The sequence below is a fragment of the Chanodichthys erythropterus genome, chromosome 9 (assembly GCF_024489055.1).
Source record: "Chanodichthys erythropterus isolate Z2021 chromosome 9, ASM2448905v1, whole genome shotgun sequence".
Lineage (NCBI taxonomy): Eukaryota > Metazoa > Chordata > Actinopteri > Cypriniformes > Xenocyprididae > Chanodichthys > Chanodichthys erythropterus.
The window spans coordinates 17,057,817-17,080,589 of record NC_090229.1 but is presented as its reverse complement, the minus strand read 5'-3'; the positions used below and the strand labels follow the sequence as shown (position 1 = coordinate 17,080,589).

The following is a 22,773-nucleotide window of genomic DNA, read 5'->3' as shown; positions in this document are numbered from 1 at the left end:
TTTCTTATATGTATATGTTTATTTTAATCATTCAAATGTGTGCAGTACAAATAATTTAATTAATACAAATTCAGATTTAATTAAATATAAAGTTTAATAAATAATTTGATAATCAAGTATTGATGTTAACCCATTCAAAATGTATATTTTTTTATCCCAATACAACTATGCAGTATGTATAAGTTTTTATTACATTTACAAAATATATTTAGAAAAATAATACAATCAGATCAACCAAAACTCATGCACTAAAGTGTCATTTAAAATGGGAATAATGTTTCAAAGAGAAATCCGTTTTAATGCAGCCTGCAATGATTTCTTGAGGAAGGTTTCATTGAAAGACAAGCAGCTGGAAAGTGTGTGGTGGCATGCAGAATTTACCTGAAATGCAAAACAAATAAATCAAATAAAACACCTTATTAATCAGCAGTTTTACACTAGCTTTTTAAAAAACATTTTAATGTAGATATTTATTGTTGTGATGTTTATTAGTTACTATCATATGCCTCAGTAATTTGTGTATGGAGAATAGGTTTCTTAGTACTCCTGATGCTGAGGACCATAAAATTATACTTAAAGGGTTAGTTCACCCATTAATTACTCACCCTCATGTCGTTCTACACCCACGTAAGACCTTCGTTCATCTTCAGAACACAAATTAAGATATTTTGATTAAATCCGATGGCTCAGTGAGGCCTGCATTCACAGCATTGACACTTCCTCTCAAGATCCATAAAGGTACTCAAAACATATTTAAAAACAGTTCATGCGAGTTCAGTAGTACAACCTTAATATTATAAAGTGACTAGAATACTTTTTGTGCACCAAAAAAACAAAATAAGGAAAAAACTTTTCAACAATATAGCTTTACCAATCGAATCAGTGACTCTGATCTCCTATCAAACTGCTGAAATCACGTGACTTTCGTGAGTCACTGATTCGATTCGCAAAGCTCTGAAGCAGTGTTTTGAAATTGGAAGTGTCATTGGTGTGAATGCAGGCCTCACAGAGCCATCGAATTTAATCAAAATATCTTAATTTGTGTTCTGAAGATGAACAAGGGTCTTATGGGTGTAGAATGGGTGAACTAACCCTTTAATAATATTGTGGTTGAAGGTTATGGTCAGGGTTTTTTGCAAAACTTGGGTTATTTCCATACATTACAGTTATACTCACATGTGACTGATATTTGGTCAAGACGCTCAGCAACATCTTGGCAAACTTCATAGATTTGCTAAAATATGGAGACTGACTGCGAAGCTGGTCGGTGAAGACAGAGAAATCCTCCTCAATCAGATCAAGCTGTGAGCATAACAACAGAAATCATTAACATAGGACTAAAACATCTTTTATGATTCAAAAGAAATTTCTTAAGTACCTTTGAATCTAGCAATGCATGGATGACTGATAACACATTCTCATTCCAGGACACTCCAAGTATTGTCCTAAGATTTGAATGCAAATTTCTATAGTTAGTAAAACTCTGTCAACCTGTTAAATTATTCAAACATGCAATTACCAAGGCTTATTTCAATCTAACAGTTGAATTGTAAGATTCAGACTGACCGAAATACAAGAGGCCTGTGATGTGGCTCAAGGCAGTCCACAACCAGTCTACAGAGTAACTCTGCCTGGGCGCTTCCTAAAGAAAACATACAATTAGTGTTTAATGAAAAAGTATATGAATAAAAATGGTAAATCCAATCAAAATCCATAAAAACAAAATTTACTCATACCAGTTTGTCCCTTTCGTAAAACTGGCTCTATTAGAGCCTGGCAGGTTGGCCTGGGGTAACGAGTGCAAAGAGACATTACGGCTGTTACCAAACAGCGAGAAGCAGGTTCTGCAAGGGACACAATCTGAGACAGAAATAAATAAATATAAGTGCGACTGAGCTTTTAATCTGGCAAAAGCCAAAAATTAAAATATCAATATAAAAAAGGTTGTTTTTGATTTTTTTGAAGTCTTTTATGCTCACCAAGGCTGCATTTATTTGATAAAAAATTCAGTAACAACATTAATATTTTGAAATACTGTTTTCTGTTTGAATATATTTTAATATGTAATTTATTCCTGTGATGGTAAAGCTAAATTTTCAGCATCATTACTCCAGTCTTCAGTTTCACATTATCCTTAGAAATCATTCTGATATGTTTGTCTATATGAATCTATTCTATAAGTCTATCATTCTATATGTGTGTGTGTGTGTGTAGCTATAGCATATCTATTTTGTGATATAAATAAGTATGTGTATATATTATTCATATTTTAATTACTTTAATGAAATTTTAAGATCGTAATATGTGACAAACAAACGTACTGACCTTGTGGAGCAGCAGGTGTGTGATCACAGCAGAAGCAGTGCTGTGACTGAGGTCTGGGGACAGTTTCAACAGGCAGCTACAGAACTGAGGTAAACTCTGTTCAGATGCTTCGGACAAAGACAGCAGTGAACACAATACCTCCACCTGTGATCAGATACAACTAATTTATACTGATGGAAACATTTATGGAGTAACAAATGTTAAAAAGCATTTCATTTTCAACTGAACCACCACAAACCTCATTGGGGTCACATTCATGAAATACTTTCAGAGCAGACACAGAGCTCTCATCCCACTGTGAAGAAAAAAAAAAGAAAAAAAAGAAATATATATATATAAATGGAATGATTTATAGAAGTTACATTTGCATAATAAAAAAGTTTTTTTTTACCTCTGACTTTGTATCTAGTAATTCTTTAATCACAGGAATGGCAGCCTAAAAAGGAATGTTTAAATATTAGAAATTTATTCATAAATTCTGACACAAGAACATGAAAAAACATGAAGAAAAAACATATTTTTTTTCCTATCCTGAAGAACAGCAACTTTCCTGAGGTTTATACATTAACAGATTATGGTAACACACTTTACAATAAGGTTTAATTTATTTACATTACTTGACTACATTATTTAACGTGGACTTACAATGAACTTCTATACAGCATTTATTAATCTTAATTAATGTTAATTTCAACAATTACTAAAACATTTTAAGGTTGAATGTTTTATCTGTTAACAGCAGTTAACGGTTACTTTTAACTAACATGAACATGAACATTTTTGATAAAAAAATGTAATGCTCATTATTAGTTCATGTTAGTTGGTGGATTAACTAAAGAGAGACATTATTGTAAATCATTACCGAGGCTATTTGTGGGCATGAAAAATCAGTTTAACCGCACTGAAATTCACTTTACCTTCATGTGGTCTGGCAGGTTTTTTGAAGACCCCAAAAGATCAGAATGAGCCTGTGAAACAGAGGCAGCGCTCTGGTTCTGCTGTGTTGTTCTCATTTTATGTTCCTCCTCTTCAGGCAACCTCTCTTGTTCTTTACTTGGAGAGAAATCCATCTTTACCCTTTTACTTTGATGATCTTCCTGAACTTCTCCATCATGATCCATGTTGTCACTTTTCCTTTTTTTCTGATATAAAACTGACATGTCAGTCTCTTTACCCTCTGTTTTAAGCCCCTCAAAACAAGAGGCCCATCTTCCCTTCGCATTAGCATCCCTGAATCTCGCACAGAGACTCTTTAGTGTCTTTGTACAGTTTGAGGTGAGGATGGTCCCTTTCCTAGTGCCCTCAATATCTCTTTGGAGCTGCTTGATTAAGGCACAAGCCCACTGATTTTCTCCATCATCCTGAGTCAGACATTGAAGCAGGTGGAGAACACTGTCTTTGGGCAGTCCAGGGTGAATCAGATGCAGAAAGCACAGCAGATTTCGCTTAAAGTCTTCAGAAAACAAGCACACCAAAGGTTTCCTATAAAACAAAAGATTTCAGCATATAATGATGCATATGAAAATAATAATGTACTTTTAGATTCAAAATATTGATTATTAATTTCCATTTTTCAGTGACTCAAAAAGAAAAACGTATTGTATAATCAACTATTTTGTTAATACAGTCAAACCAAAAATTATTCAGACATTTTTGATATATTTTTACCAGTGGGTGCAGGACACTATAATTCATTTATGTAAGTGAGATAGCAAAATAAACTGACATACCCCAAAAAATCTTCATACAGTGGACTACCACTAAAATTGATAAAATTATTCAGACACTTTGACCTGACCATGTTTTGCTCGTGTTATCTGAAATAATTAAGATTATTTTTTTTCTGACACAGTTTAACTCGGAAATCTTGTCATATTTTATTACCATTTTTTTTAAACTATAGTGAATAAACTATTAATGAATGAAATGTTCAAGGTGTCTGAATAAATTTTGGTTTCACTGTATATGCAAATGAATGTATATGTACGTTATTTTCGGATCTTAACATATTTTACCAAACCTCACCCAGCCATATTAGACACTGTTACTGGTGGAAATCAAAAAGAAAATTAAAATAAAAAAATAAGTATTTAGAAGTAAAATATTTCATAATTGTCACTTTGTTTGCCAGGTGACATTACCTTCAAGAGGTCATTGAGTTTATGACAGTCTACTTACAGAACGAGAGCGTCCTCGCGCACATATGCTTCCTGCTGGCACAGAGTCTTTAAAAACGGAGTGAGGGTGAAATCTGGATCACATCTGCGCTGTTTATTGAAAACCGTCTGCGCATTGTTCGTCCCGGTTGCTCCTAAATGCAGAGCGTGAACCAGCAACCGGGACCTTCCGTCGAAACGCTGCAACAGAGCTTTCAGATCCATCACTGGACTTTAATTACCGACTAAGCCTGCTACTACGGTCAATGAAGTCGTAAGGGTCCCAGATACAGCAGTAACATATGGTACAAAATAGTTTTAGACAATGACATATCATTCATTACACTGCTGAAAGCTTATGCAAGCACTGCTGTCTGTGTACAATATTTCGAATGGAGTTCTTTGTGGCCTCTAATAAGCGCTTATTATACACTGGCGACACCTGTAGGTTTGGAGGAGACTTACAATAAATAATCCCTCTGGCAATATTCTGATAGCAATAAGGATACCAATTTTACCACGGTACATTATCTTAATCAAATTTGAAAGTGGAAGTGTTAGAATACAGGTTAAATCCCATCTAATGTGTCCTCCCACTTTCCTCAAAGCCTTTGTTGCTACATGACTGGTAGCACATGTGGGAAAAAAAAAAAAAAAAAACACTATAAAAAGGATCAAGTGAGGCAAACAGTGGAACCATTTTTTATTTTCACTTTTCTTTGAATACAAACATGTACTAAAAGTCATAAAATGTGACATCAAGTCCTGGTATAACCTGTTAACACTGCTGAAGAGAACAGTATAAATCAAAGCCTGCTGACAGGTTGCATGTTTAGTGTTTGACAGAATACTGGCAATAATATAAACTAGGAAGTACACAAAATATTAAAATCTGATTTCATACAAAAGGTATCAAACAAGAGGGTGCAACAATCAGGAAGCAGCACAGATGGAAGTATTAAATGATCAACAAGTGAAAAAGCTAGCTGAAATAAGGGACCATGCTTTCAATTTTAATTTTTTTCCCCATCCTCAACTTTTTGCCATAGTCCCTTCCCAAACTAACCTGAAGATACAAACTCAATTTGAGATCTGAGCATTCAAACTTTGACCAACTCCCTTAAACTAAAGGCAAAATACTTTCACACTCATACAGAAACACACATACTAAATCTACATGGCTAAACAATTAGCCAAACATGTAGGGGTAGCTAAAGTGAAGCCAACCCTAAAAAAGGGACAATTAGATTTCAGTGCAGAAGATAAGCAAAGCTCACTCAAGGCTGAGCCAACATATACATGACTCTTGAAGGTCCTTAGTCGTCAAGAAAATCCAGAAGGTCATCGTCGTCATCATCCAACAGAGTTAGGGCAAAAATGTAGCTCCAAAGTTGGATGCCATCAATCCCCAAATCCTCCAACATCTCAGCTGTGTCCTGAAAACAGATTAAAACTGAGGTTCAATATAGGAACCTTATAACTGCAAAGCAGCATAGCAAACAAACAATAATAATAATAATATTAATAAACATCAAGAAAGTGATACCCTTGGTGTTGAGCGCCTGCGACGGTGTGTGTGATTAGGGGGCATGTCATGACTGTAGATACACTCCGATTTAAAGGGGCAGCATCCGTGACGCATGAAGAAAGTGCACTTTAATTTGCTAGAGATAAACAGAATTCCAGAATCAATGTGAAGGGTCAAATAAACTATTACAGATGACTTGACAGCATAAATGTGAACCATTCTAACCTGCTTCTTTCTTTGAAAGAGGCGATCAATGATGCCTTTTCCTCCCCATCACAGACCCAGTGCTTGCTGGGAATGTAAAAGGAGGACTTCACTCTGCATTGTGGGCAGCCTCTGTTTATTTAGATATTAAAATAATAAATACATTTGGTTAATACACTCATACGAGAAAAAAAAAAAAAAAAAAAAAAAGGGGGGGGGGGGGGGGGTAAGGGGAATGAGATAAAACTCACTTGATGACATCCTCCTGGAAGTCCTTTGTTTTTCGCCAGGTAACAATGCAGCTGATGCAGAAAGCATGATTGCAGTTGGGTAGGATGCCATAACGCCGCTCCTGAGCAGTGGACTTCTCGGAAATCTTGTCCATACAGATGCCACAAGCTACATCTTTGCTTTGGTCAAAGGCCCCTGAAGGTTGCTGCTCCATTGAAACTGCAGCACCATCCTGATCTAGTCTCTCTGGCAAACTGGTCACCTATAATCCAATAACACTTCATTAAACCCAGGCTGATGAAACCCAAAAAGCACCATCTACAAGCTCCAGGAAATTAATTGCCTTTGCAACCTGTGTTTTAGCTTCAGATGCGATTACTTTTTGGACTTCAGTGGGCGCTGCACCAGGCATAAATGCGGCAGAGCTGTGGTTACGTGAAGAACTGGAGTCTGCAGCGCCTCTTTGTTGCAGCAATCTCGATGCACCTGAGGTAGATGCCAAAATTAAAACCATACAAGGAAAATGTGATGCGCAGTCTCAAAGAAAAGCCTGAATGAACAGTAATACCCTGCTGGGGAGGTACATCCTCCACAACCCCGAACTCTTCCTCCTCTGCAATTCCTGTGGTCAAGCGTTCAAAATTCTGCTGCAGCACGCTCATACTTGTGACCAGGGGCTCAGAACCCCTCCGATTCAGGCTGTAGGCTCCCTGAGGTGGGAGAAGAGAGGGCTCAGATCCCCGGCGGTCAGAACGGCCAGCCAGTGCAGAGGGGAAAACAGCAGGTGCTGAACCACGTCTGCTGCTCCCCGAAGAGCCTTCACCCCCTTGAGGAACATGGAGATACCTGCAATTTGAAAGATGAAACTTGTATCCTGCTGTTCTTCTATATATATTTGATGTTTAAAAATAAAAAAAAAATTAAAAAAACTCCTGCTTACCTGCATCGATCACCGAACCAGCAGCCACCTTTCTGGAAGTACCTACAGTGAACCTGAAATGAAGGTACTGCAGGAAACTCGTGCAGATAGTAACAGCTCGGACCATAGCGACAAGATCCATTGATGAACTGCCTGCAAACCACAACATGACCATTATATAAAACATTTGTTAACATCATATTTCACAAATACTCGAAAAGCTGCAGCATTTAATTTTAAAAAAAAGGAAAAAGGAAAACAATGGAGTCGTTTTGAGCCCTCGATCGTCCGTGTTGTTACTCACTACAGCACTAAACGAAAGCTGTTGGTCAGTAACTAACAAATCTTGCAACGGTCTTTTTCCCAACTAACGTCACGTTGCAGTCCAAAAGTATATTTGTATTAGTTTGCTGTAACAGCACAACTCGCTCTACTAGAACTAAAACAATTCGCTCGCTGCCTTAACCGGATGTAAACATCTGCGCCGAGAAACGTTAAAGCAGGAAAAGTCACTCTTTCAAACAGATGATCGGAGCTAAAAACGAACTTTTCTTCCAGTCTAAAGCACAAAACTACCTGCAAACCTCTCTTTCCACATTTAAGCTGCCTTTTCTCGAGTGTCTGTACGGTATGCGATACCGATCCATTTTAAAACCTCCAAAAAAACTTGATTTAATGCAGTTGTCGGAGCGAGTAAACGGGTAGAAGAGTTGGCGAGAGTGAAGCGCAGGAGACCCACGTCACGCAGAACGCGCGCTGGCCAACCAGAGACGTCCGTGTCTTTTCTATAGAATAAAAAAACGACTTCGGCAGATGACATCTATACAAATGAGACTTGATCTCGCAATTCAATTCATATAAAATTAGCTGATTTTGTTTATATATATAAATATATTTTAGTGTCATAATGGTTTGATTGGTAGCACTGCAGTAAACTATACTACTGATCTGCAAAAAATGCTAGCAGTTGATGAACATACCCACCTACAAACTGCACTGTTTTCTCCTGAGCCTTTGGATGAATGTGCGTCCCTTTCCATCTTGCGCCTGTCCCTCTTTGTCTGATGAATAGCTAATGACATACACACTTTTATAATTGTTGGGCGGGGCTTTCCCATTTGACCGTATGATGGACAGGGATGCATCACAAACGAGCCGCCTAGTGATGATGGTCCTGGTCTGAATCAATTCCAGTAATCGATTCTTTTGAACAGCATCGGTTCAGAAAGTCAATTCAGCATCATCACGCACGCGACACTTTTTTCTGTTTATATATATATATATATATATATATATATACTCGAGAGTCGACTGATTCAGTCCGAATCATCCAGACCACTCTTCAGGAGTTCGAACCCGTTTATGAAGTGGTTGAATCGATTCATTGGAAATATCCGAAAAGAACGATTTGTTTCATGCACTTTGCATAAACATGACAATATTATACAAAACAAAAGTAAATCGTGAAATATGAAATTGCATCCAGGACGTTTGGTCTCTAATTAAAGGATTATTCATTGACACAAATTGTTTCTTATTAAAATGTTTAATAAATATTCACACATTTAAATTAGTTTGGTAAAGCATAAATTAAAGATTAAACTAACACATATTTTATTATGACTGCAAAACTCTTGTGAAATATTTGTATATCTGGAGCTTTTCATAAATCACAAGAAACATAGTGATGTCTGGAATTGTTTTACTTTGATCCAAAATATTTCACAAATCATAACACTTGTGCATCTTGTTTGCTCTTGTTAATAAAGAAAGACATTTCTGAGATAGATCTGACCAGAAAGGTAGAAAGATATTGGTCGACATCTGGTGTGAAACTTTATGACAAAATGTATTTTAAGAATAAGGATGTGGGCGAAATTATTATTATGCTCTCTAGTTTCACAGTAACAGTTTTCATGACCATAAATCTCTTGACTTCAAGTTCCATATTTAATTAACAGATCAGAAAAGCAAATTTCAGCCATAACATAAAATCTCCAATATTTCTGAGATACTTCTGTATGTGAAATGGCAGATGTGTTGCACATCATATTACTAACAATTAATGTAATTCAACATTAAAACTGCTTTCTTTTAAAATGTGTACACTGAACTTTCAAATTATTCAGCATTGTTTCTGACAGGACATGTTACTTCAACAAAGTATACAATGCAAGTATTTACTCAAGCTGACTCAACATAACCATTCATTCGCATTCATTTTCAATATAACTAACATGACATGATCATTAATTAATGCAACTGATCTAGAGAATGAAATTAAGCTTATATGAGTACTATAAACCAATTTGACCATAATGTTCTACTTTTAATGTAACCACAGCCTGCTTGTTTCAATCACTCAATACATATTCAAAATCATTTCAACATACTAATGGAAGACCTAATTTAATACAATGGTGTATCAAGGAGACAATGTAAGATAACTGATGTCATGTCTCAATTCAGTAAATATGACCGGTACCGGACAGTATTTAAAAATACAAGTACCATCAAGGTACCAGTGCTTAACAAAGGTATCAGCTCATAAGAAATATATATATATATATGATGAACAAACTTTCCTTCCATACAACTGAAATGATCACACTGGTGTAGGTTTATCCCAAAGATTTAAAGTGAATTATTAAACATAGATTTGTCTTCAGTTTCAATACCAATATATATTTGTAGCAGCTGACGCGGAAAACAACATCCTCAACAAAGTAACATAATTCCAAAATAATATAAATGACTGCTGTACAGTTTTGTGTGGAGTACCTTTTACTTTAGTAAAAGTGCCTAATCAAACAGAATCAGGAGAACAAAAAGAACCACAAAAATAAAAGCCCTATAAAAACATACAGTAAGTGGCATTTCAAGAGCTTGATTGTGCTCTGATCTCCTCAAAGAAACAGACTAGTTATCATTTAAATGTACTTGCAAACCAAAACCATGATGGAAAAGACAACTTCTAAAAGGTGTTAGCCCTCATCTAGCAAATGAAGAACATGAAGCTAGTAGTAGTAGTAGTAATAGTAGTAGTAATAAAGGTGACTAGATGTTCAGAGTCCTGTATACAAGAACAGATTTTAGTTTAAATAAAAAACACTCCGCAAAATCAGAGAAAAATGTCAGTATTCAAAGTCAATATTTGTAAAAGTCCTTTACAAAAATTCATTTAAAAAAAACCCATGGCACCGCAGCGCCATAAAGATGTGTGCACTCTCTCCGTTCAGGAGGGAACTTGAAGTCCATTCTCTATTCAGGTCCTTGAGTCTTGAGCTCAGTACATGTCTTTATAGATCTCCTGTAAAAGCGGGTGGAGGGAGGTCTCCGATTCAGTCTTTTTGATCATCTGAACCAGCTGGGCGTTCTCTGTGACCAGCTGTCTGAGGTCGGCCATCTTCTGCAGCAGTTTGGGGAAGAGATGAGGAGAGTCAGGGTGGTGCACATGAAGATGTTGGTCCAGAGCTTGCAGGATACCATCCTGAATCTGTTCTACCTGCTTCACGTTCATCAGCCCTGGACGATCTAGAGCAAAGAAAGACCGTTTTTGGTGGTTCCATTTTCTCCTGTTATGATAAACAAGCTTTTGATCTCTTTGTTGTGTTTATTTGACTGGCATTACCCCATAACAAATTCAGATGTGGATGTCAACTGTATAAATAACAACAAAGGACATACAAAAAAAAAAAATAATGCTGATCAAACAGATAGCGTGGCCTTACCTCCGCATAGTATGATGGCTGCCACAAACAGAGCCAGGTCACTGTCATCCAGCTCCAGGGCATTGAATTTCACTGCAAACTCAAACTTGGGCTCCATGATCTCACTGAAAGGTTTGCGTAGACTACGCAGGAACTCTCTCGTCACAAAGCCCTTCCCATTAGCCACCAGCAGCCCGTCTTTATTCATGAGAGATGGGAGCATCGAAAATATGGCCTCATGGACTCCATATTTTAACAGTGTTACCTGAAAGAGTACCAGAGTTACCTGAAACAGTGTTATCTGAAAAAATGGGAAATGAATTCAGTGGAAGAGTATGCATCCATACTTAATAGTTCACTACAGGGTCATAACCACCATTGACATTGAAGGAGACAAGTCTCCCCACCCCCCAATAATTAGAAATGGCCAAATTGTCCCCATGATGGCTACTCTGATGTGTGTATAGTGTGGGAGTGGCATAGGTCAGTAGTCACAATGAGCGAGAAAGTTTGACATGAAGTACAATAACCATATTCATCCACATAGAAGCACAATCAAAAGTGTTTTTCTACAAAATGGATGCAGTTTTGTTTTTTAACCACTAGAGGGCCCAAAGTTACATAGTGGACCTTTAATTCATGTATGAAATATATTATCATATATTATCAGCAATGAATGAATATCCATTATATTATGTTTATATTTATTTATTTAGCTGGATTTAAAATAAATAAATGAATAGTAACTAATTATTACATCTAATTACTAGGGATGCACGATATATCGGCCACCATATCGGTATTGGCCGAAAAATGATCATTTTTAAAGGAAAATACAGTTGAACGTAACATGCAAAGCGCAAGTCTGTCATATAGGCTACATAAAATTATAATGAAAAAACTATTGTAAAAGAATGTTGTGAATTCTTTGCGCTCCCGTGTTGTTACAGGAAGAGCGTGTCCACAACAGTTACATATTATGTTTATTTTGTATATATATCTGATTTATCTCATATAGGGTGTGTTTGGTTAAGAATTAACGCGGTAGTAAAGTGCGCCAATGATCATTTTCAGCTTCAGCGTACACAGCTCAAACAGCAATGCATGACATTAATAACTATGATTTGGACTGTCATATTACATAACATTATAATAAGAACACTATTGTAATAAAACGTTGAGAACTCTCCGGGTTTAGTTGCCGACCGTATATTGCGCTTTTACGGGAAGAGTGCATCCACAACAGATGTGTTATTCTGACTAGCATGTAAGTTAGTTCAAGTTCACTTGTGCATTCACGTCATTTTGTGCAGATATAAGTTGAAATATTATGTTTATGTTGTGTAAATACAGTATATGATTAATCTTATATATGATGCATTTCATTATGTTTCATAAGTGCTGCTAACAAAGCTCTTCAGTTTCCTGGTTTTCAGTCACTCTTCAGCTTCAACGCACACAGCAAATGCTCAAACAGCAATGCTGTTATTTGAAACAGTAATATACATTTTTATTTGTTTCTTTTTCAAAAACATTGAAGCATTATTAAAGGTACAATATGTAAAATTTTTGCAGTAAAATATCCAAAAACCACTAGGCTAGTGTTATATATTTTGTCCAGCTGATTACAAACAGTATCTCTAAAGTTTTCAACTATTTGTAAATCATGAGAAAATTCCCATTCTAAACAGTGACACGGGCAGTGCAGTCGCCTGTCAATGACGCCAGTTACCTTTGTTACCGCCTTTACTGACGTAGAAACCACATGACAACAGTGCCGTGGACAAATGTGGAAGTAGTGTCTAGCGTCCAGCAAACCACTAGCTTGCTTCAAGCAGTTCCTTATTTACTTCCTGCACGTTTTATGGTGGATTGTGTTACTTATTTATGGAACATAATTACTGTTTACCATCTGCCGCTGGTTCTGTCGACAAGGACAGCTCCCGTAAACTCATGACCGGAAAAGCGGAAGTGGCGCCGGCGACTGTGTCATAATAAAAGTCCCGCGGCTCGTGAGGCGTGTGTTGATCAATCGCTCCAGCTCCTCGTTCAGCTTCCGCAACACTCAGTCCTGCTCTGCTTCATACTACAGTAACGTTAATAATCGCATCGAGTTCTTCCAGACTCCGATCCCTATTCTTTTGCACCGTCCGTTGAGATGGAGACCACATGTCCCAAGTTTCCGCTCTAAAACTTGGCGTCATCAAACTACGCCTTTGTTTTGAATAGGCTTCTAGCGACCTCTAGCGGAAATAAATATCACAAATTGTACCTTTAATAATAACTAGCACATTTATTTTTCTTGTATCATATGGTTTAAATAAAATAATTTCATCATTGTCCGTGCAGAGGCTATTCCATTCTATTTTTCCCATGATGATACATGCATTTTTATTTTTATACATAATTAATGTTGTGGAACGTTATTTAGTGTTATTTAGGCATTATTTTATTTATTTGTAAGGCAACAGATTTTGTTTGGCCATAATAATGTAAAATTAATTTTAAAAATTACACTGATTCAAACTAGGCTACTGTACTGTAATTATTGATTTATGTTAAAATGCTTGTTCCATGGCTTTTAATGGTGAGACTTTTGTTTTTGTAATCAGGCTCTCAAAAATGACTTTATAATTTATCATTATATAATTATTTATCAGCCAATATGACAAGTGATTACTCCTAAGGAGTCACCAACATAATACAACTAATAATAATAATAATAAATTAATAATTAAATGAATAATTACTTTTTTTTTTAACAAGTGACTGCTTCAAAGGAGCCACAAATTATCAGTCACTACTCAAAACTAATAAAGCATAAACAAGAGATTAAACCAAATATAAGTTAATAATGTAACATGGATGATTCTCACCTGATCATTTAGGAAGAGATCCACAAACCCAGGGATGTTTTTTGCAAACTCTGTGAGTTCTCGCACAGTTTCCACTGTGGTGCACTGGCAGCGGTAGAAGACATGGACCCCAATCTCTTTGTTGGGTGGTGCTCCGTTAAGCTGATTCCAGACCAGCCCGTTTTCTGCCTGCCATAGTGAGTCCATATCATGGATCACAAAAGGCTGGGGATGACATGAGAAAAATTAATAAGAACTAAAATAAATGCATTTTGTGTAAAATAAAAACAGCAATAACATCAAAATGTTATTTGGCTCATTATATCTGCCAGAACTGTAATATCAGTGCATCCTTGCTAAAATAAGCAAGGAAAAAACAGATTGTTGTTGGGATGACACTAAAAGCTGAGTGCATACCGCTGTGCAGCTCGTCTTGCCCGTGAGGATGCTCCGTGCTTTCTTCTTGGTCATGTTGAGGTTTCTCAGGTAGGCTGTGTTGACGTGCTTGGCCAGTGTCTTGAGGTCAGCCCCACTAGAGCTTTGCAGCTTCTCCCCAGCGAGGAGCCCTGCCACTAGCTTCTTCTTCTCCGCCTCTGGCATACGTCCGTACCTGATTGCTGAGACAAAGAAACAAAAACCAGCTCAGCATATATATATTCAAAAAGCAATTTATGTACACCAGAATACTTATTGAGTATGACTACTAATATGCAGTTCACACTTTTAAAGTGGACATAAAATGAGCAGTAAAATTCTGAATGCTTTAAATTGTGGTTGTATGCAGGCTGCTCACCATCGTGGGACATGCCCAATGCCAGGCACTTCTGAAAGCGACAGTACTGGCATTTGTTCCGGCTCTTTTTCTGGACTTTACAGGCACGTTCACACCGCTCGTACTCCAGCTTCATACGAATGGTGCGTCTGAAAAACCCCTTTAAAAAAAGATGACACTTCCTCACTGAAAAACAGTAAGGCACACACGTGCTTGGATTGCTAAATTATTTCACCATGGAAATGCACCTTTAAGTATTAGAAAGCCCAGTGACTTAAGGTAAATAACTTTTTTTTGGGCTGTTTATAGAACTTAAGGCTGTCATAGAGATGGGTATGATTTCTCAGGACATCTATTTCAGTAAAATCTGTCAGGTGGTATCGCTTATGGCACCTTTAATGTTGGTTTATAATAGATGACGGTCTATTTCAGGCCATAAATGCACCCATGGTTTGTGAAAAGCCTTGACAGCAGTAGTTGCAAGTTCATGAAAATTACCTTGCAGCCTTCACAAGCATGAACTCCATAATGAAATCCTGAGGCTTTATCTCCACATATGCGGCACTCAACGTTCAGGCCCAAACTACTGGGGTCATCCCGACCCAACCGTAACTGGTCTGACAATGAGAGTGAGGGTGCTTGTAATGGATCTATAAAAGTGAATCAGAAACAGAGAGAAACTACTTAAAACATCTCTTATGAGAGCAATGCAAAAGTAGATATTTTATGGATAAAATATATTTTTTAAATATTGAGAGAGGAGTGGAACAGTGTATGAGAGAGGGAGAGAGAGCGAGTGAGTTTATGGTAAAATACTAAAACATAAAATCACTGTAAAAATATGATTTAAATAAACAACTTTACAGTACAAATAATACAAGTTGAAAAAACAAGTTTTTTTGAATGGTAAGATTTTTTAATGTTTTTAAAAGAAGCCTCTCTGCTCACCAAGGCTTCATTTATTTAATCCAAAATAAAGCAAAAACAGTAATATTGTGAAATATTTTTAAAATTTAAAATGACTGTTTTCTATTTGAATATATTTTAAAATGCAATTTCTTTCTGTGTTTGCAAAGTTGAACTCCAGTCTTCAGTGTCACATGATCCTTTAGAAATCATTCCAATATGCCAATTTGCAAATTTTTTTTTTATTATCAATGTTGAAAACAGTTGTGTAAATTTTTTCAGGATTATTTGATGAATAGAGTTCAAAAGAACAGCATTTATCTGACATATAAAGATTTTGAAACATTATAAATATCTATATTTGTCTATTAAAAAAAATGAAATTAAATGTAAAATAACACTGCATAATTTATTTTCTATAAATATAGATTAAGCCTAATTAAAGTTACAAAAGTTATTCAGTCAAGATCAATAAGTGATTTTCTTTTTCTTTTGTTCTTTGATTAACATTAATACAGACGGCATCAAGTTTATTAGCCTGCTGTCACTTTAAGACCTAATGCACAGTTACAATACACTGTTACACATGCATTTTCTTTTTCATCCGTTTTAATTCACATAAGAAATAACAGACTGTGTTCACAAGGATATTTTGACATCACATTGTGCGTATTTGTCCACGAAAGCGAACTCAATTCAGTATACCTGCACTATATAAAAAGGAAGCTTTTTATGCATGAGCTCTGATGTGCCCAGCACAGAAAACAGCACTCAAATGCTGAATTGAGTTCTCTTTCGCATCTTCTTGTGCTTGAATGGTTTAAAACCACATTAAAATGAGCATAGGAATTGATAAGCGGAATCAAAATTGTAATTTTATAACAAGTATCCGATTCCTGACCTTAAAGGGATGGTTCACCTAAAAATGAAAATTATCCAATGATTTACTCACCCTCAAGTGTCTAATTGAATGTATATAGAATTGGAATGCATTTTCAATTCCCAACACTAGTTACCGCAGTACACAAAGCAGCGCTGCGCTTATAAACACTCCTTTATTAAACGTTATTCTTTCGAACTTTAATTACTCCATTTTTATGTATCTCAATTCTGAGCTAAGCATCAATTTTGCACTTCCCTGATACTGAGCTAGTTAAATAGCTCCACATTCATCATGCAGGGCTGCCTGCACGTGATCATCATCCATGCACTCATGCCGTTTTTTTTTCAGGTTTTTCCTGCTTTCCCCCAATCAGTAGCCCTGTTTCACTCTTGCTTTGGCAGTGCATAAAGGCCGATTTTTGTGATATATCACCAAGCTACAAAAAAAAAATTTGTTCATGTTTAATACATGCACTTCTGACACCACGTGTCTGAAATTCAAGTACTTTCAAGAAGCTTAGAAACCCTGTATAAAGTATAAAATATTAAGCAAGCATAAGCTGCGCCAATCCAGTAAATGTTTATACTAATCAATAATAGTATTAAGATTTTTTTCAGGAATATATTGTTCATATTAATGAGGTAAGAAGCCATAGTAAACCATTTATCAAATATGACAAATACAGCTTTATAGGGTTAAGTGGGCGAAAAATGTCACTGACAGAATGCCATAACTCATAAATGGCTTTGATGTCAAAGTGCAGTTTTGACTTTTTACCTGAAAATGTTTGAGCTGTTACAGAAGTGTCACTATTCTGTTGAGGACTCTCCTGCGACGTTCCATCTCCATTCTGTAGATTCGCCCCCCACGATTCCTTGCTGCTGGGCGAGACCTCTAATCCTGTGGCATCTGATGTCTCGCTGCCTTCCACCTCCTCTCCCGATGCTGAGCCCGGCTCCTGTAGGTCTGATATCCCTCCACAGTCCGAAGATGCAGACTCACCCTCCTGGGCTGCCATCCATATTGTCCCTTCAAGAATCTGGACAGAGTTCAAGTCTGTCCGTGGAGACGACTGGCCCTTGGTGACTCCATCTACTGGGCTGTCACATTTCATTTCTGAGGTAGGTTGCTCGACCTGTTCCATGGTTCTCCCGTTTGGCTGCTAAATCTCATAACTATCCATCACGTGACATTGCCTCTGAGAAGACAAAAAACAGGAAAAGAGTTACTGCAAAAGTGCCTTTAAGAAAAGTATCAGAATATGACCATCACCGTTGGAGAAGTGACCTAGTGAGTAGTGCACATGCTCCAGAGATTGTGTGGGTGACCTGAATTTGACCTGAGATCCAATACCGTTAGTGTCATTTCATGATCCCACCCCACCCCCATCACCTCTCTGCTGACTAAACTTAAAGGGAAAAATGACATCATCAAGATTTTTAAAAGCATAGTTAGGCTTTTTGTTCACACTGCAGGAGAAACCCAATTTCGAAAATTCTGATTTTTAGATCAGATTTAGATGATGCAGGATCTGATATTTCAAAACAAACTGCAAAAGTGTGGGTTCTGGAAGTAAAAATTTCAGTAATCTCGATCACAGAGATATTGATTTAAAAATAAACAATAAACAAACACAAACATACATGGGGTTCACCAATCAGAAGCTGGTGTCATATGGTGACAAACACTACTTTATGGTCAGTTTCCACAAAAATATTAAAGGGTTAGTTCACCCAAAAATAAAAATAATGTCATTCATTACTCACACTCATGCCGGTCCACACCCGTAAGACCTTCGTTAATCTTTGGAACACAAATTGAGATATTTTTGTTGAAATCCGATGACTCAGGCCTCCATAGGGAGCAATGGACACTTCCTCTCTCAAGATCCATAAAGGTACTAAAAACATATTTAAATCAGTTCATGTGAGTACAGTGGTTTAATATTAATATTATAAAGCGACGAGAAGATTTTTGGTGCGCCAAAAAAATAAAAAAAAATAAAATAACGACTTACATAGTGATGGCCGATTTCAAAACACTGCTTCAGGAAGCTTCGAATCATGATTCGGATCGCGTGTCAAACTGCCAAACTTCTGAAATCACGTGACTTTGGTGCTCCGAACCGCTGATTCGACAGGCTGAGTCATTATGCTCCAAAGCTTCCTGAAGCATTGTTTTGAAATCGGCCATCACTACATAAGTCATTAATTTTTTTTTTTTTTTGGCGCACCAAAATTATCCTCAACGCTTTATAATATTAATATTGAACCATTGTACTCTCATGAACCGATTTAAATATGTTTTTAGTACCTTTATGGATCTTGAGAGAGGAAGTGTCCATTGCTCCCTATGGAAGCCTCAAGGAGCCATCGGATTTCAACAAAAATATCTCAATTTGCATTCTGAAGATTAACAAAGGTCTTACGGGTGTGGAACGGCATGAGGGTGAGTAATTAATTACAGAATTTTCATTTTTGGGTGAACTAACCCTTTAAGCAAAAATATAAGATATTAAGCAATTTCAACACTGATAATAATAAGAAATTTTTCTTGAGCATCAAATCAGAATTTGTTATGTGTGATTTGTTTCACAGCTGGTTGCTTTGGTTTATGGCATTGAGCTCTTTCTGAAGAATTTTTTTGAAATGCCAATGCCTATGGGGAAAAAAAAAAAAAAAAAATTAATGGGAAAATACTGCAGAACCAAGGCTGTTGAAAAAGTGGGCGTTTACTGTTCCACTCTTAGCCACAAGAAATGTGAATCTTTAAGACCTGGCTCAAACACTTTCAAGAAAAGAGAATCCATAAATATACAGAATAAGAAAGTAGCTTTTGTCTTAACTACCTGGCCTTTCATTCATTCACCACTTCCGGTTACATGACCTTTATCTTTTTGAAGCAGTCAGACGCAAACAGTGCCGTCAGCAATTACAGGTCTGTGGTATATTTAGTCTACATAGAGTGTGAGGTGATAAATCCATTATGAGACTCTGTTAGGTTGTTTATTTAAAAAGATAAGATAACCTTGCAATGAAAGCTCCTGTGGGGAAATGCTGTGACCAATATAAAAAGACCTCGCAAAAGATTTTGGTTGTACAAAACTTTTATAATCAGGTGACCGAACAAGAATAGCGTATCGATTGCGAAAGACCTATTTGCATGAGCAAACATGGAAAAAAAACAATGTCAACACAAAGGTCAAGATTACACAGTGTTGCAAAGTGTACTTAACCAGACAGAAGATGTTTATGAAATGTCTTAAAGGCATAGTTTACCTAAAAACGAATGCTCTGTCATCATTTACTCACCCTCTGGAGAAAACAAAAAAAGAAATTTAGAGTTGAACCCCACTGACATTGAACCCCACTGACTTTCATTGTATAGACAAAAGAAACTCCCCACAGAAGAAAGTATGTCATACAGGTTTGAAACGACATGAGGGACAAAGCTTTTCGACTTCGGATGAATCACATACATGATAGCTCTCAATATGGAAGACATTAATAACAGATGTGAGGGTCATATGGAGGATGGAGACCACTTCCTAACAGACTGTAATCCGTGGATTCGGAAAAGAGGATTATCAATGTGACTAACCCCTAACAAAGACAATGCAATTTAAAAAGATATCTCAGTTGTTACTGAACGACACTGGGTAACGTGGGAAAAACAGCACTACCATATATGTGCATTCTTTACGTTAACTTATATACATGCACAGTAAATGAAGCGATCAGAAATGCTTTGAGCCACTGTTCAGACTTGTCAGCAACCAGTCGTTCTGGTTTTCAGCTTATCTGCACATGGTTGCATGCAAGAGGCGACCAACACAGAGGAACTAAATGAGTCAGTGTGCGGAGGTTATGACAGACATGCATACCAGCCTCTGGACCTCTCAAGTGGTTTGTCTTTAAGGGAAGACACTACAAGCAAAACAAGTTTGTTTGTTTGTTTGTTTGTTTGTTTTTCGGCTATTTTGCTTCCATAACATGTCTTTCAGACTTGTAGATAAATCTGTATTTTAGATATTTTCTAAGTGTTTATTTATTGCTAAAAACATGGTGAAAATGTTTTGGTTTTTTTTACCCCTGACTCTTGACAATATTTTCAGATTTATTTATTTTCTGATTTATGTGTGATTAAAAAAAAAGTTTTCCAAAGTCCCCTCTGTAAAAAACAATATTTTAACAAAATTAAACACACATATTGAACCTGGCTTTACCCAATGTTCAGACTTCTGTTCTGGAAATGTATGAAAATTGTTGCATAAACGTAACATTGTAGAAAACGTACAATACAAAACAATTGTATTGTTGTACTGTGATTAATCAACGTAATAATTACGGTGATATCTAGTAGTTAAAATTTTACTCTATTCACCTGTGGTGTCCTGCCTTAAGAATTAATGGACAGTAAAAAAAAAAAACTGAAGTGCACTACAAAATGAATTATGATAAGATTTACTTGTACAAAACAATTGCTGACCAAGACAGTATATGTTTACCGATATTGTTAAAAATTTTACTTTGTAATAATCAGAGTAAAAGCATGCAGTCCGTGTTCTGTGTACACAAGGTCATTCTTGATACTTCAACATAACATAAAGCCTTTCACATAGAAAAACCACAAACTTTTTACTTATTCAGAGCAGTATAATGTACATTTAGCAACACAACAAGCTTCCTAAAACCTTGTTTTAAGGGATCATATCAGTTTGATCCAGAAAACAGTACTCTTGTCAAGTAATTGCTTAATTTTCCTATAATATATTGCTTTGAATTTATTTTTTATTTATTCATTTTTTTAAATATAAAAAATAAAAAGTTTTAGTAAAATAGAATAAAAAAAAGTTTTTTTGTAGAATGTGCTGACTAGTGTATTCCTGAGCTTACTGTATGTTAATAGTTAGCGGATTAAAATCTAACTTAAAGTTAATATGAACAGCGCTTGGCTGAGGCAGCAAAGCTTGCTTGTATAATACAGGTGGTGAAACTTCAACTAATCAAGAAACAGAGAATGAGAAGAAACAGAGAATGAGATGAAACCCACTGCTGATTAACCCTAACGACTGTATGTTGACAAATAATACAAAATAGCCAAAAAGCTAGGCAGATGCAACCTGACAGCCACACAAAATCTAGCTAGCTGACAAAAACATGACTTCAAAACGGTGACATCTACTAGTTAACAGACTACAAGATACATTTATTCTGATATGGACACATACAGATTGTTAGTAATCGGGAAAAGCAGACATGCACTTCAATCAAGCAAAACATTGAGTTTTGGCTAACGTTAGCTGTCTTGGTTTACCTTGGTGTTTACGGACCAGCTTCGAAGTTTCCCAACGGACGATCAAATATAAATATATTCTTTTTCCGTGAAGTAAAGTTGTTTTGAGACTCAAATGAGCCCATAGTCCGTCGGTTTACATCAGTTTTGTCATCACTGTGTCCCCGTGTCTCATATTTCACACATGCTAGTCTGAGGTTAGCGCTAGCTAGCTTAACGCTAACATGTTTTTGTTTTGTTTTTATTTTGTTGCACACGCTTTCAAATTTCTCCTGGTCAAACAATCACGGTTAAATAGGCTTAAGATTAAAATACCAGGCGTTTTCATTCCAGATTTCTGTTATATCCATTCTTCCACAATCCAATCAGAAGGCGGATCAAGCTATAACCATCGCGCTGTTTTTCCTACTCCAACTTTTGCTCAATCTGGTCTAGTAACTCCATTCACTTTGATTACTCGGTTGTCAGGGATGACAGAAATGGAGGAACTAGAAAAGATGCGTGTATTGTTTACCTGCCTGCAGAGGTCGCTCCTCGGCCCAAAGTCGTACATGAGGTCTCTAGCCATAAGGATTAAATCCAAATATCGAACTCTTCTGACCACTGACATTCAGTACAACCGTATTCAAAATGTAAGAAAATCTGTATTGAACTACACACGCGTAGAAAAATCCTCCTATACAAACGGTTTTTCAGCTTTAGTGCAACAAAATTTCCTCACCGCGGTTTGACGTATGATCTAATCACGTGATGTGTGTTTGTCCAATGACGGCTCGATTCGAGGGATTTAGTCAAGGGAGTTTGGTTTATTTCAGAATCTGTTTTCCTTTCTAGGTATTACAGGCGTTTGTGTGGTTGACAGCTACGAAAAATCATGGCGTGAATGTTACGTAATACAAGGTGGCTAGATTCAACCAGTAGGAGACAGATGACGCTCTGTGAATCATAAATGTTATTTCCCGCGAGGGTTGAAATGGTACACTCAACTA

General features: G+C 36.6%; 3 protein-coding genes across 13 annotated transcripts; all 3 read right to left on the bottom strand.

Moving 5' to 3' along the window:
• Positions 1 to 46: 46 nt before the first annotated feature.
• On the bottom strand, positions 47 to 4,851 carry fance (FA complementation group E). The gene is made up of 10 exons (XM_067393705.1): positions 4,504 to 4,851; positions 3,243 to 3,807; positions 2,717 to 2,761; positions 2,564 to 2,620; positions 2,326 to 2,469; positions 1,737 to 1,860; positions 1,567 to 1,642; positions 1,379 to 1,445; positions 1,177 to 1,302; positions 47 to 381 (listed from the first exon to the last, which is right to left on the bottom strand). The coding sequence occupies exons 1-10, from the start codon at positions 4,704 to 4,706 to the stop codon at positions 280 to 282; spliced, it is 1,509 nt and encodes a 502-aa protein (XP_067249806.1). The 5' UTR covers positions 4,707 to 4,851; the 3' UTR covers positions 47 to 279.
• Positions 4,852 to 5,172: 321 nt separating this feature from the next.
• Positions 5,173 to 8,407, bottom strand: mkrn4 (makorin, ring finger protein, 4). 6 transcript variants are annotated; one of them, XM_067393701.1, is made up of 8 exons: positions 8,348 to 8,407; positions 7,385 to 7,516; positions 7,013 to 7,290; positions 6,788 to 6,930; positions 6,465 to 6,706; positions 6,235 to 6,345; positions 6,028 to 6,145; positions 5,173 to 5,917 (listed from the first exon to the last, which is right to left on the bottom strand). In XM_067393701.1, the coding sequence occupies exons 1-8, from the start codon at positions 8,401 to 8,403 to the stop codon at positions 5,798 to 5,800; spliced, it is 1,200 nt and encodes a 399-aa protein (XP_067249802.1). In that variant the 5' UTR covers positions 8,404 to 8,407; the 3' UTR covers positions 5,173 to 5,797. The 6 variants fall into 6 exon arrangements, with proteins under 6 accessions (XP_067249802.1, XP_067249803.1, XP_067249800.1 ...); XM_067393702.1 differs by having other exon boundaries at positions 6,797 to 6,930; XM_067393699.1 differs by lacking the exon at positions 8,348 to 8,407 and adding an exon at positions 7,940 to 8,087.
• Positions 8,408 to 9,048: 641 nt separating this feature from the next.
• On the bottom strand, positions 9,049 to 22,619 carry ppardb (peroxisome proliferator-activated receptor delta b). Of its 6 annotated transcripts, none has more exons than XM_067394822.1 (9): positions 22,299 to 22,619; positions 19,768 to 19,803; positions 17,267 to 17,687; positions 15,199 to 15,350; positions 14,722 to 14,860; positions 14,346 to 14,545; positions 13,950 to 14,153; positions 11,095 to 11,338; positions 9,049 to 10,897 (listed from the first exon to the last, which is right to left on the bottom strand). In XM_067394822.1, the coding sequence occupies exons 3-9, from the start codon at positions 17,631 to 17,633 to the stop codon at positions 10,650 to 10,652; spliced, it is 1,554 nt and encodes a 517-aa protein (XP_067250923.1). In that variant the 5' UTR covers positions 17,634 to 17,687; positions 19,768 to 19,803; positions 22,299 to 22,619; the 3' UTR covers positions 9,049 to 10,649. The 6 variants fall into 6 exon arrangements, with proteins under 6 accessions (XP_067250923.1, XP_067250922.1, XP_067250921.1 ...); XM_067394821.1 differs by lacking the exon at positions 22,299 to 22,619 and adding an exon at positions 21,806 to 22,255; XM_067394820.1 differs by lacking the exon at positions 19,768 to 19,803.
• Between the last annotated feature and the right edge of the window lie 154 nt (positions 22,620 to 22,773).

Bases quoted from the DNA above. Each gene is read 5' to 3' on its own strand.
- fance (XM_067393705.1), bottom strand. From the start codon at position 4,706: ATGGATCTGAAAGCTCTGTTGCAGCGTTTCGACGGAAGGTCCCGGTTG. The intron at 2,762-3,242 runs GTAAAGTGAATT...ATTCCTTTTTAG, and splicing joins ACCTGCCAGACCACATGAAG to GCTGCCATTCCTGTGATTAA. The intron at 1,303-1,378 runs GTACTTAAGAAA...TTATGCTCACAG, and splicing joins ATGCATTGCTAGATTCAAAG to CTTGATCTGATTGAGGAGGA.
- mkrn4 (XM_067393699.1), bottom strand. From the start codon at position 8,010: ATGGATCGGTATCGCATACCGTACAGACACTCGAGAAAAGGCAGCTTA. The intron at 7,291-7,384 runs GTAAGCAGGAGT...TTCAAATTGCAG, and splicing joins TGGTTCGGTGATCGATGCAG to GTATCTCCATGTTCCTCAAG. The intron at 6,707-6,787 runs GCAATTAATTTC...ATTGGATTATAG, and splicing joins CTAAAACACAGGTTGCAAAG to GTGACCAGTTTGCCAGAGAG.
- ppardb (XM_067394822.1), bottom strand. From the start codon at position 17,633: ATGGAACAGGTCGAGCAACCTACCTCAGAAATGAAATGTGACAGCCCA. The intron at 11,339-13,949 runs GTGAGAATCATC...GTACTCTTTCAG, and splicing joins ATCTCTTCCTAAATGATCAG to GTAACACTGTTAAAATATGG. The intron at 10,898-11,094 runs GTAAGGCCACGC...TCTTTGCTCTAG, and splicing joins AGCCATCATACTATGCGGAG to ATCGTCCAGGGCTGATGAAC.